The 14,845-nt window shown below is 44.5% G+C and overlaps 1 protein-coding gene across 1 annotated transcript in view; it reads right to left on the bottom strand.

The window, feature by feature from the left end:
• The window catches only part of DPYD (dihydropyrimidine dehydrogenase), a 1,764,026-nt gene that overhangs the window by 893,578 nt on the left and 855,603 nt on the right, over positions 1 to 14,845 (bottom strand). Inside the window, exon 11 of the mRNA XM_082264968.1 lies at positions 13,510 to 13,720. Coding sequence (XP_082121094.1) covers positions 13,510 to 13,720 — 211 coding nt within the window. The remainder of the gene's footprint in view (positions 1 to 13,509; positions 13,721 to 14,845) is intronic.

The raw sequence follows: 14,845 nt of genomic DNA on the forward strand, positions 1-14,845 counted from the left end.
GCGGGGAAGGAGTTAACATCAGGGAGGATCAAAGGGTTAAATGTGTGCCTAGGGAGTGATGATCAAAGGGTTAAATGTGTGCCTAGGGAGTGTTTACTAACTGTGGGGGAGGTGCTTGTACTGTGGGAAGGCAGAGATTCATGTTCCTGCTTAGCAGAAACACAAGATCACTACCTTCCCTACTGACAGATCTGCCTTGTTTACATCGAGACCCCCTGATTGGCTCCTGCTGTGTCAAACCACAGTGGAAGCAGTTCACCGGCGGTGGGAGTATGCCCCCCGGAAAGGCAGAATCATGTACAGGTACGTGATTCTGCGCAGAGGAGCCACCGCCCAACAGTAAATGTATGTGGGCCAGTCGGCAACAGGTTACCTGGTGTCAGGAACACTCAGCAACCAGACAGCTGCACGGGCACATGCTCAGACACGATCTCTGAACTACCCACCAGAATGGGCATTGGCTTACAGATGTGCTCATGCGCAGGAATGTTTGCCAGAGGCATGCGCATTAATTGTTTTTGGCGCATTTTTGCAAAGGTTGACAGCTGCACTAGGGCAATGCTGCTGATCTGCAGTTTCCCCTGTATCCTGTGCCTGTATCTGTCCTCGATCTTTTTTAAACCTGGCTTTTCTGAACATCCTGATTCTCTCCAGTCCTGACCTTGGCTTGCCTTTTGACCTTGATTTATCTGCATCTACTTGACTATCTGTTGCCAAACCTCTGCCTAACCTTTGACCATTCTTTGCTTGCTGTCTCTGATGTTCCGGATCTCCTGTGTATAATCTGGCTTGTTGACTCTGCACCCATCTTCACAGCTTCCTGCATCCTCAGCATACCTGCATCTGCAGCAGACCAGCACCCTGTACCCCTGCTGCCATCTGCTTCTCTTGTCTCCCAACAAACGGAGAAACTTGCAGGCACTCCTACCCCGCCATGCTCTTGTGGCTGCTGTTGCAAACCTCAGTGGTCCTTGAATTGGGGAGGTACGAGAGGCCTTCCTCTGCTCATCGGGTACTACCAGAAGGTATGTGACACCTGGGCAGGACTGAATTCTAATTGTTATCCATTCAATCCTGCACAGTAGCAGCACAGCTAGCTTTCAGAACAGTGTATGAAGGTGTTTCCAATTTGATTTTAAATCTTGCTGTGATCGGTGAGGTGGGGCTGGGGGTATGGACACTTCCTGTAGGTGTGACAGGGTGGGACTAAATGCTAATTAGGATAGATTCCATCCCACCGATCATCAGAGCTGTGAAGGAAGTTATATACTTTACCCAGTCTCAAAGACTACAGAGGGGTGTGTTTTAGGCTAAATATGCGGCAGGAAGTGGCTATGGAAGGGTCTCAGTCTACATCAGACTATACAGACTGTGACATGGTACAAAGCCACAACTAAACTTTGAATATCAGAGGATCTGCAGACAACAGAGCAACATGGTACATAGGTATGGTCTATGCTGGGATTGATCATTCTATTCAGTTCTAGTGAAAAGAAAGTTGGAGTTCAGCTTTAAATTAGCAATATTTCTAATTATTGGGGTACTTCTAATAAAGAAGTGTTGAATCAATAACGTAGACCCAAGCCCAAGATAACATTTAGTTTGTTAAAGGACTGTGTACCATAAATATTTTTTTTAATAAAATATTGTTATTTCTTTTGTTTACCTCTCTCCTTTAGCCTCTCCTTGTCTCAATGCATTTGTTCTACTGTTGCATTCACATTTGCTGCTTCTTACTAGCTTCCTGACAGTGAAAACGGTGGAGGCACATGTGACAAGGGGTCAATGCAGGAGAACAACATTTAATAAAAAGGATCCAATATTTGAATAAAGGTTGCACATTTAAAAAGATTAAAGGCAACTTTTGGAATGACACAAACATGTTAAAGTTGTTATGAGTTTTTACTGATCATTTTTAGATCTTCAAGTGATCGTAAAGGTAATTTTTTTTTTTTTTTTGGAAAAAAACAAACATGTTAGAACTACCTGCTTTTTTCACAGAGCGGCCCCCGAACCTTCTCTTCTTGATTCCCCCGCTGGCACCTTTGGCTCCCTCTTCTACCTTGAGTGCCCCTGTAGCAAGCCGCTTTCTGTGAGGGCACTCAGGCAGGCTTGATCCTGAGATGGGCATTAGACACACACAGCCTGGCTTGGCCCTGCTCCTGCTTCCTCCTCATAGGATTAGACTGACAGCAACAGGAGCTATTGGCTCCGACTACTGCTGAGTCTCCTGTGAGAAGAGAGAGAGGGGAGAAGAGCTGCTGCAGATAGCCTTAAGACTTGGCTCAGGTAAGTGTTTGGGGGTGGAGAAAGCAACTTTTAAAGTTCTTGTACCCTAATCTGAGAATGAATTAAGGCAAAAAACTTTTTTAACCCAAACACTGTATATCTACCAATCCATTTTAAAGTGCTAATAGTGTATTCAAAATAATTTATAAATCAAAGTTGTGCATAAACGCAGTTCACACTAATTATTAATCCATATACTCAGTTTGCAAATCTTAATTGGTTAAACAAGTAATATGTGCAAACACACAAATAAATACTTAAAAATATTTAGTACATAAATCTGATACATAAAGAGCAAAATCAATATATAAAGTGCATACATAAAAAATCCAATGCATGCAGAAAATAAATGTAAGGTACATTGATATAAAGTCCAACTCATGCAAGAAATGAGTATAAGGTGCGTTCATATAAAATCCATATCACTGTTAGTGCATCCAAATGAGAAGTCCAGTGATTGTTTTTATCCCAGATACCACACAATATCTTAAACAATCAACATCAGTGCCTGATACCCCACCTTTGGGTGGCCTCCCGCCTGCTGTAATGGACATCACCTAATAGGGAAGGTCATTACAGAGATCAGTAGGCACTCCACTGTCACACCAGCAGCCAAAATCTTCAGCTCCTCAGCACAGGGACACTTATATTGGAGATAAAAGGAAGACCCAACAGTGTAGATTGCTTGAACAGCCGCCTACACCTTTGAGAAAACCTAGGAGGCACAACACGTGAGATGTGGGACGACGGGATCACACTTGGCAGAGCTAGGCAGAGGTAAGAGGGTCTCAATATTGTGATGCTATGCTGTATTATCACTTCAGAAATGTGACTTTATTTTTACCTTAATAAACATTTGTTCAAGAAATCTACACCATGTCCCTGTGCTGAGGAGCTGAAGATTTTGGCTGCTGGAGCGAAAGTGGAGTTCCTACTGACTCTCATATAAAATGTGTGCATTACCTTCCCTATTGGGTGAGATCCATTACAGCAGGTGAAAGGCCACCCAAAGGTGGGGTGTCGGGCACTGAGGTGGATTGTTGAAAATATTGTGTGGTATCTGGGATAAACACAATCACTGGACTTCTCATTTGGATGCACCAATAGTGATATGGATTTTATACAAACGCACCTTAAACTCATTTCCTGCATGAGTTGAACTTTTTTGGACGCACCTTACATTTATTTTCTGCATGCATTGGATTTTTTATCAATGCACTTTATATATTGATTTTGCACTTTATGTATCAGATTTATGTACAAATTATTTTTAGTTATTGCACAGATTACTTGTTTAACCATTTAAGATTTGCACATATGATGCACTGAGTATATGGATTAATAATTAGCATTGGCTGTGCTAATGCACAACTTTTATTTATAGATTAATTTTGATTACACTATATGCACTTTAATATGGATCGCTAGATAGCGCTATATCGTGTTTAGGTTATTTAGATTAGTTCGTGGGTGCTTTTGGTATGAGCTGCAGTCTTTAGGTTTTTGTTTATTCTTTTATTTTAGTTATGGTGGTGTAGGGCACTATAATTAGTGTTTAACAAATAAAATCACAATAAATACCTGGGAACTATATGTATATACCCTAGGAACTATATGTATATCAAAAAAGAGTTGCGCTAAAAACTAGTGAAAAAAGATCCCAATAGTCCACATGCATTCAATTGCTCGATGTACGTAGGCATACGGGATGTCGATAAATGTTAGCAATAGTTCATCATTGCAGCAATAAAGGATGTTAGAAACACTTATAGGACATCCACCCAGGTGTTTAATCGACATAAACAAAGTGAGTTCCCAGCCACCACATACTGCCTCTTACCAGACAATGGTGGGTTTGGAGCAGTGAGTGGTTAAGGACCACTGCAGCCTCTCTCAGGCATAGATGCAGGGTAGTTATTACATAATCCTCTCAGAATCCTGATAATGCCGTATCTCACATGTATTGAGGGATATTAAAACAAAAGGGACAAGCCCATAGTGCATTATCTTCAGACAACCTTTATTTGGGTATACATATAACTATGCACTCACCCATTCGATGTTTAAAATAGGCACATAACATCTACAGTGGTATCAATAGTGGTAATCAGCCGGAGACTGTCCCTCAGTGTTCCTTCCGCAAACCAACAAGATGGCCGTGCTTGCACTTCCGGATATGACGTATGACGCTCAGCTAGCCCCTACTGACGCGTTTCGTCATCACAACGTTTTCAAAGGAGGCATAGTGTTTGTTTTGTGGTGTAGATCAGGAATTATTTGATTTCAAAAAAACGTTTTGCATTTATAACCACTTTCATTAAAAGTCACAAACGATGCAGCCCCATTCAGTTAATGCATAACAAAGGTACACAGCTGTCGATTTTCTAAGTGCCTGTGCTAGTGTGATATTTGGCATCAGGAACATGCATCTAGCACTCTTTTTGACACTTGTATATTTTTGCTCTAACACTCATCACGTGAGTTAAAGCACACTCTGAGCACTAATACCAGATTAAAAATGAAGATTAAGCTCATCATATAAGACTATGCACAAAATAAATAAAGCTTTCCTTAACAAATGTGGTACTTTGTTGTAAAATGTCTGAATAAAATGCACAGCATATTCTATTTGAAATTCTCTAAAATATTGCACTGAAATTCTGGGAAGAATCAAATTTACCAAACTTTAATATGATGTTATTACAAAGATGTGTTTCTTTTTTTTCTTTTTTTAAGTCGTGGCTGGTCAAGAGACCGGTACAGTATCGAAGTCTAAAATTACTTTTATGATCCAAATTACCTTTAGAAGTCAGATGAAAGAAATGATGAAACAATAGTATTTTTATTGTACTATACGTCAATCATGTCCTTTGTTCTTATGAACTAAAGTAACATAATATTTCTTTGGAAAATCTAGATGAAAAGAAATTCTAATATAGATGAAGAATGATTGGTGGCTTTTTATATGAAGTTTGATTGACCTATATTAGTCAGCTAGTCATTGATATACCAATTTACCAATAACACAACAGAGCTAGAGAATGAGCACAACATTAATCTAACTTGACTATATTTCTTGTTGAAATCTATACTGGTGATTTTGGCCCAAGAAACACACTTTTCCTGTTTAAATTTAGATGTAGATAGCATGGTTTGACATTTGGAAAATCTTTACTTCCTGACATGCCCAAGCATTTGCACAAATGTGAACTGCAGAAACAATACTTTCCAACTCAAAAAAATTATTGTGCAAAAGGAGCTCCTCAGAAGAAGTCTACAGGACCCTAGGAAGCCACATGAGCCTCCTGCTCCTATTAGGGATCATATCATTATTATACGCAGTAAATGAACACTGTCCAGCTAACAGTACTTTTTCTCTTATGTAGAACAAAATGGACAGACTTTTAGCAGCAGGAATATTGGTTTACACTCTATTTGCCAATTGTTTACTATACAAAGATCATGTACGCATGGTTGTGAGATTCCAACATTTTGCTAACCCCAGAAAATATTTGCAAAATGTTTGACATTTCAGCATGCACTTTTGATTAGCTATTAAAAAAAATATATATACAGTATATTGCAGCTTACCAGTTCTTATACTGTATGTGTTTGCTGCATTATATATTTTTTCATTACTCTTTCCTTTATTTTTACCTAGCAAACCAGTGAATACAAATTCCTATCCCTGGATAGCTACACTGTCTCCTTCACTATATCTATGGAAGGAGCCATGGTTGCCACCCAGGCTGGACTGCAAGCATGCCCTTTCCTCTTTAACTTCTTTACAGGGGGGTGGGGACAAAGTCATTCACATGAAAGAGATCAGATTGTTTTAGATCTTGTTCAGCTCACAAGAAGTGAAAGTGACACTGCACATCTGGATCAACAGGTATCTGGCAATATCAACAGAGAGCAAGGATTGAGTTAAAATTGGATTTTTGTAAGAACTTACCGTAAAATCCTTTTCTCTTAAGCTCATTGACAGACGCAGACCTCTTTGATTAATATCAAATTGGGTTATACTGCCCTCTACAGGAGTAGGACACTAGGCAGAAGAAAACGTTCTAGCCACACCTTAGGGGCAGTCCCAGAGGATATATCCTCTCTCTCTCTGCTACAGGATGTCAGTTATGTCACAAAGCAGTGTCAGAGAATTTAACCCAACCCAACTCAGAATAGAGGGGCGGGTACTGCGTCTGTCAATGAGCTTAAGAGAAAAGGATTTTACAGTAAGTTCTTACAAAAATCCAATTTTCTCTGTCGCTTATTGAAAGACGCAGTCCTCTTTGATTAATATCAAATTGGGACATCCCAAAGCAGTGCCACAAATGAGGGGTGGGATAACAGAAATCAAAATTCAAATCCAGAAGGCCCAACCGGTGCCGACTAGAAGTCTTAAAGGCTCATCAAACAAAAGGATGAGACTCAACTGAAAACCCAACAGAAAAAAACCCTCGAGGTAGACCAACGGTCTCCTCATATAGTGGCCTGCAGAACCTTGCGGCCAAAAGAGGCATCCGCCGATGCCATCACATCAACTTTATAAAATTTTGTAAAGGTATGAAACGACGACCAGGTAGCCGCCTTGCAAACCTGAACCACTGACGCCTGATGACGGAAGGCCCAGGAAGCACTAAGCGCCTGAGTTGAGTGCGCCTTAACAGGGAACGGAGGATCCCGACCCTTAATAGAATAAGACTGTACCACCGTCTGTCTGATCCATCTGGAGATAGTCGCGGCAGATGCAGGCAACCCCTTTTTGGGGCCATCCATGATCACAAAAAGTGAATCCGTTTTACGAAATGAGTCCGTAGTTTTCAAGTATACCCTGATTGCCCGAACCACATCCAAGGAATGTAACGCAAACTCCCGAGGATGACTGGGCTTAGGACACAGGGAAGGTAACACAATATCCTCATTCAGATGAAACTCTGAAACCACTTTAGGAAGGAAGGAAGGAAGGATTCGGACGAAGAACCACCTTATCCCTATGAACCACCAGATATGGGGAACGACAAGATAATGCGGCCAGTTCTGACACCCTGCGTGCAGAAGTGATGGCCACCAAGAAGGCCACCTTCTGGGATAACGTAAGCAAGGGAATCTCCCTAATATCTTCAAAGGGAGATTTCTGAAGAACCGACAACACCAAATTAAGATCCCAGGGCGGCAAGGGCACATGCACCGGCGGAGCCAGGTGCCGCACCCCCTGGATGAAATTCTGCACCAAGGAATGAGTAGCCAAAGGCTTCTGAAAGAAGATTGCTAACGCTGAAACCTGACCCTTGATAGTGCTCAAGGCCAGCTTCTGCTCAACCCTCCTGTTGCAGAAAAGCCAAGATTCGGGTCACCGAATAGACACGTGGAGGAAATCCAAGGGATTCACACCACGCAATAGAAGACTTCCATGTGCGATGATAGACTTTTCTGGAAGTCGCTTTCCTCGCTTTAATTAGAGTAGGAATAACTGAAGCTGACAAACCCTTGTCCTTCAGCACTTGGGTCTCAACAGCCAGGCCGTTAAAGCCAGCGATCGTAAAGCAGGATGGAAAATTGGTCCCTGAGACAGCAGGTCCTCCCTGAGAGGAAGTCGCCAAGGGACGTCCGCGATCAGCCTGACCAGGTCGGCATACCAGGCCCGACGGGGCCAATCCGGAGCCACAAGGATGACTGGAATTCCCTCCACCTCTATCCTGCGAAGAAGTTTCGGCAGCAACCTGAGAGGAGGGAAGGCATACAGTAGCTGATACTGCCCCCACGGGGCGACCAGCGCATCTGCGGCGTCTGCTAGAGGAGCCACAAACCTCCGCACCTTCCTGTTGAGCCGAGATGCCAACAGATCCACATCCAGGGTGCCCCAACGAAGGCACAGTTGGTGAAATACCTCTGGATGAAGAGACCATTCCCCTTGATCCAGAATCTGACGGCTGAGATAATCTGCCTGCCAATTTTCCATCCCTGGAATGAATATCGCGGAGAGAGCTGGAACAAACCGTTCCGCCCAACGAAGAATGCTGGCCACCTCTATGGCCGCCAGGACACTCTTGGTGCCCCCTTGGTGATTGACATAAGCCACGGCCGTGGCATTGTCCGACTGGATCCAAACCGGGCTGCCCCGGAGCTGCTCGGTCCAGTGAATCAGACAAAGTCTGATCGCTCTCAGTTCCAACCCATTTATCGGTAACCTGGATTCTTCCAGGGACCAAAGTCCCTGAGCAGATAATCTGCCGAGAATTCCTCCCCATCCGGATAGACTGGCATCCGTGGTGACAATCGTCCAGTATATCGGAAGAAATTACTTCCCCTGGCGGAGACCGAAGCCACCAGACCAGAGACTCCCTGGTCCGCTCGCTCAGCCGGATCCGATTGTCCAGGAAATCGGGATTCCGATTCCATTTGAGAAGAATCTCCTTTTGAAGGATTCGGGTAAGAGACTGGGCAAACGGTACTGCCTCGAAGGAGGCCACCATCAATCCCAGGACCCTCATGCAAGTCCGAAGGGAAGGCCAGTTGACAGACAGTAACATCTGAATCGTTGACAGAATCTTCTGGAGTTTCTCTGCAGGGAGAAACACTTTTGCTAGGGATGTGTCTAAAATTAGGCCCAGATATTCCAGCATCCTGGTGGGAACCAGAGATGACTTCTGCAGGTTCATCAGCCACCCGAACTCTTGCAAAGAGATCATAGTGATCTCCAAGTCTAGCAACAGAGCCTGCGGAGACTCCGCATGAAGAAGAAGATCATCTAGGTAACCTAGAATCGATATGCCCCGCTGTCGCAACAGCGCCAAAACCGGGGCCAACACCTTTGTGAAGACCCGGGGAGCAGAGGCGAGACCAAAGGGTAACGCCACAAACTGATAATGGTTCTCCCCTACAGAAAAGCGAAGTTAACACTGATGTCCTGTGAAGATGGGGATATGAAGATAGGCATCCTTGATGTCTATTGACGCCAGGAAATCCCCCTGCCGAAGGGAGGCCACTACTGTACGAATGGACTCCATCTTGAATTTTTGTACCCGTACAAAATGATTGAGTGCTCTTAAGTCCAGGATTGGACGCACCTTGCGCCCTTTTCTGGGTATTGTGAACAGGTTCGAATAGAACCCCTGAAAACGTTCTGTCCAAGGAACGTGGACCACCACTCCTTGTTGCATCAAATTCGTTATTGCCCCCCGCAAGGCTTTTAAGCGATCCGGGATAGTCGGATATTGGAAGGGAAGAATCACACCGGTGGAAGTGATCGAAACTCGATCTTGTATCCCGACCGTATGACCTCTTGAACCCATCTGTCTGGAATCCTGGAGAGCCATGGGTCCGGAAACCGGTGAAGACGTCCCACCACCCCAGATATAGGTGGGGGTGCACCTTCAGGCTTTAGTGGTCTTATCTTCAGCTCTGGAAGAGCCGGACTTTTGTTTACCCGACCAGCGCCCCTTGAATCCTCCTGGAGGGGCTTTGGAGGGCTTTGCCTTATCGCCCGCCCCAGCGGAGCAAAAAAACTTTTTATGAGCGGAAAAGGAAGGCCCCCGTCTATGACGAGGTCCTTTACCCTTAGTATTCTGTGGCAAAAAAGTGCTCTTGCCCCCAGTGAGATCCTTGATAATCTCATCCGAGGTGGCCCCAAACAGGCGATTCCCCTGAAAGGGGAGATTAGCCAAAGCTTTTTTGGAACCTTGATCCGCCGACCAGCACTTTAACCACAGCACACGCCTGAGGACCACTGCTGAAATCGATGCACGCCCCAACAATGGAGTGGCGTCCAGAGCGGCGTCACAGACGAACTGTAGCACTTGTATCATCTGCTCCAGCAAATCTGATACTGCCGGGGGGATACTTCTCCCCTCTAGGTCACGGCGTAACAACTTGGTCCATTCTTTCAAAGTTTGTGAAACTAAACCAATGGCAACCACTGGCCTAAAGGCTGATCCTATCAGGGAAAAAATGAAGCGGGACACGGCTTCCACCTTACGATCCACCGGATCCCTAAAGGACGGAGCGTCCTCCAACGGGATAACAGTAGCTTTATTTAGTCTGGAAATCGGTGAATCCACCAATGGTGGTACTGTCCATTTTTTAAAGGAGGGATTCCTCAAACGGATAACGCCTAGCAATGCATTTGGAAATACCAGGGGTTCGTTTTGGACGACCCCATTCCTCTTTAATTATATTACCAAAACATTTGGGCAAGGGAAACACCCTCGCCATCTTGGTAGGCTTGTTAGTACCAAAAGGAATTTCAGTATCAGCTACTTCTGCCGGTGTAACCTCAAGACTTAAGGTTTCCCGGACAGACACAACTAGTGCATCCACCAACGCTTCTTCTTGTGCTATGGCGGAGGCAGAAACGTCCTCCTCACTGTCTGAGGAGACCGTACCGGAGACACAAGCCCCAGAAGAGGGACCTGCAGCTGCAGTGACAGGCTCAGAATCTGTATCTGAAGTGTCAGATGAAATAGGGGTAGGCGGGGGTCGCTTCTTTGCGCCCCGTCCCGGACAGGCCACATCCACCCGGGATACAAAAGACTCCAAAACCGCTGACAATGCATCAATAGTAAGTGGGGAACTGGAGGGTCCTGCGGCCACCTCGAGGGGATCAGGTGGGGATACATGTGTGGCAGGGTCCATGACTAATCCAGGAACACTTGCCAGCAAACAAAGATTGCAAAAGAAAAAATCTTTTTTTTTGTGTGTAATCCCCCAGCGCAACAGCGCCCCTCAGCGTTACCTGCTTCGGACCCCCACAGAGAGAGAGAGAGAGACCCCAAGGGCTCACCACCTGATGCACAGAAGCTTCTACCAAACTGCTCTCAGCGCTGTCCTTTACAGAACAGGAAGTCTTGTGAATAGTTTTCCCAGGTAAAGGAGGTGGCTCCGCTCCTTTACACGCCTTCCGACGCTCCCACTGCTACTCCTCGAGGTAGCTGGGCGTATCCAAAATGGCCGCCCCCATGCAAGAGACACCAGGCTATGCCAAAATGGTGGCCCTGCGCGGCCTGCGGACGGCCTGTGGAAGGATGGCGGCGGCCTGCTGAGTCATGCGGCCTGCGGGAGGATGGCAGCGGCCTGCGGGATCCATGCGCCTGCGGAAGGAGGGCGGCGGCCTGCGGATTCCGTGTGGCCTGCGGGAGGATGGCGGCGGCCTGCGGACGGCCTGCGGGAGGATAGCAGCGGCTTGTGCCGTGCGACCTGCGGGAGGATGGCAGTAGTTCATGTAGCTGCATCACTATGCATTAGGTAGGTGCTTGATTATATCACCCTTTTACATGACTATTTCAAATAGTAACGCCAGCCCCTGTCTCCATCCTTGACCCCAGTCATGGCTTCCTCCTTTTACAGCGCCAGCTCTTTACAGTGACTATCAGATAGTCAGCTCCCAAACCAAGCCTCCTGGAGTGGTATCTCCTATTCACCAAATCACACTCAAGAGGGAGATCTGTGAAACATGTCATATAGGATAGAGGGGGAACCCAGTATCAAGAGGGTCCGACCATCCACAGAGGGGCCCGTATCCATTCCCAAAACCCGACAGGGAAGAGGGGGAACATTCTACTCACCATACTGGAACAGGCGGGCACCCACTCCTAACAGAACCCCTCTTCACCGAGGTGGGGGGCTGTCGACTGGTCGTAAGCGTCCTGGCGAGACGTTTAACTCGCAGGGCCAGTCCCCGTCCAGTGGGACTATGTCGCGGCCGACCCAGCGCGGAGCTAGGGCCTGCACGCGCTCGTAGGCTGACTGGGGTGACCACTGGATCTTAACATCCAGCCCGTCACCCAGCTCCAGCAAAATTGTTTAAATGTGTCGCGGCCGATTCAGCGCGGAGCTGGAATCTGCACGCGCTTGTAGGCCGGCTGGGGTGACCACTGGACCTCAACATCCAGCCCGTCCCCCAGATCCGGCATAATTGCTTGAAGATCTCACAGGAACAACTGGAGAAAAAAAGCTAACTTAAAAAGAATCTATCTAAAAAAATCTTGCCAGGACCAAAGATCCCAGCAAGGAACTTAGGTCCTTACTCCTGACTTGACAGAAAAAAACTGACATCCTGTAGCAGAGAGAGAGGGGATATACCCTCTGGGACTGCCCCTAAGGTGTGGCCAGAACGTTTTCTTCTGCCTAGTGTCCTACTCCTGTAGAGGGCAGTATAACCCAATTTGATATTAATCAAAGAGGACTGCGTCTGTCAATGAGCGACAGAGAAATCCTTTTTCTCAAACCAAAATTTTTTGTTGTATCACCAAGAATTTTAAACATTTGAGTTTACAATTGTGTTTGTCTCACACATGTCTAGCTACTGTTTTTGAGATGTTCTAGGATCCTGCTCCTTAAATGTCTAATTATTTTACCTACATCCAGTAGGAACATGAACAGCTTGCTATGTACATTACATTGTCAAACTGCAGTTGTAGAATGATCTAGTTTCAATAATTTCAATATTTTTGGGCAAAATCATTCTTTTTAGTTGAAACATATGAAAACGCTTTATAATGGCTGCAATAGAAGGTTCTCAATGGTTTTGGAGGCAATCATGTTCTTTGTTCTGTTGCTGTGTTTGTCTTTTTGAGGTGTGTACGAACTTGAAAGCCCTTAAGGATTTTAGCACTCCTATATTTCCCGCCATGTTTTTTTGGAAACATTTTCTTGTAGATCCTTTTCCTCGTAAATGACAGACTAGTACCTTTTTAGGATGCTAAAAAATTAATTCCTAATTGATGAGAGAATTTCCATATTAGTAAAACAGTATCTTCACATTCTCTTTTCCGTTGATGACAGCAGAGATTACCTGGTTCTGTCATTAACTTTAATAAATGATGTTAAAGGATTGCTCTTTGGGTACCCTCTGTTAGAGAAGTTTTTATATAGAATCTTACTCTTTTAGAAAATCTCCCTGTAAAGAAAAATTTTGACTAGTGCGCATAAACTGTCCCTGATTTGTCAAGTGTTGAGGCAATTTGTGGAGGTCAGATTTCTAAAATTTATATTTTTCCTTTTTTTTTATCTTTATTAATTTAAAAGTTCAGGAAGTTTATGAAATTCTCAGAAATCTAACTTTTAAAAGACAGACATTCTACTGAATTCAATATCTGAACAAATTCCTTCAATTCTTTCTTTTTGCTACTCCGTAAAATGAACACGTCATCAATATAGCTAGCCCACAGTAAAATGTTCAAAGTATGTTGCATCTTCATCAATTTGGAATATTAATTATTTTACCTGTGGGATCACTTAGTACAGATCCAAAGGCACTGATGATAACTTCTGCTTTTAACTGGACAACTTGTTCTTCATCTTCAATCCAGTTTCCATCCTCATCTTGTTCCGTACGCACAAATTCTAAACCGCTTATTTTCCCAGCTTTTATGATGACTTTGCGAGGTGACAGGAAAGGAAGAAATTCACACCTTTCCTCTTTGGCCAACTCCACCTGTAGTGCATGAAGTATAATATGGTAAACACTGTGGCCAAATACACAATGGGGGTTTATTTACTAAAACTTGAGAGTGCAAAATCTGGTACAGCTCTGCATAGAAACTCAGCTTCCAGGTTTTAATGTCAAAGCTTAATTGAACAAGCTGACGTTAGAAGCTTGTTGCCATTCTGTGAAATTCACTGGTCAGAATGCAAGTGTAGCTGCAGTAGCCAGATACACCCTGTGAAGATTGTGGCTGTAAGTAAAAGCAAGATTTCAGCTCTGGGCAGTGTGAGGAGGAAGAGCTGTGTACAGTACTGGGATCGGAAAGGAGCTCAGCGGCTGGGCAGAACAACCAAGATGGAAGGTGTGGTAAGAAAGGCTTTGGGGGGGGGACAACCCACCCCAGCACCCTCTAGATCTGGCCATGGCATACAACTTAAATGGGAAGCGTGCATACCAAAATCAAGAGCAATTTGGGTCCCAAGAAATGAGCTCAACTAAGTATGTAATCATATAATGTCTCCCCCCTAAAGGTATGTTAGAAACATAAAGCCTAAGTGATAAAGTAAATACTACAACTTACTGTAGAACCAGGTTATACAAAAACAAGTATGAACTAACTGTACATAGTTAGATAAATATAAATCTTGCAGTACAATGCATATACACACACACATATGTATCAGCTTTTGGGTTGACCAGTATCTTGAGGCAACATTGTGGAAAAATGACAGCAAGACTAATTGAAAGCATGAAGAATAATCCATCTACCAATATGAGAATGTCTACACAGACATAATGCCTCTGTCATTGCAAAACAGATGTCACGGTAGAAGACACAGAGAGCCAGCAATGAACTTGAGCCCAATTGGTGAATACAGCAATGCAGCAGATGATCATAACAGTGAGAACATTAGATGATGAGGTTGGGTCCCCAAACTTTGCCCCATCAATGTGGGCATGAGTCCCGATGGTACATCGAGGATGTTAGAGGACAATGGCCACAAAGTATTGATTGCTATATGGCAAGGAATGTTACTTCATCCCCAAGATCCACTGGAGGATTACTAAACGGTCAATGAGTGATCCCTTCTAGAGGGTGTAGCCAAATGTCAAATTGCCTGGCATTGGTTTGTG

This window comes from Pelophylax lessonae (assembly GCF_965119305.1).
Source record: "Pelophylax lessonae genome assembly, chromosome: 8".
Lineage (NCBI taxonomy): Eukaryota > Metazoa > Chordata > Amphibia > Anura > Ranidae > Pelophylax > Pelophylax lessonae.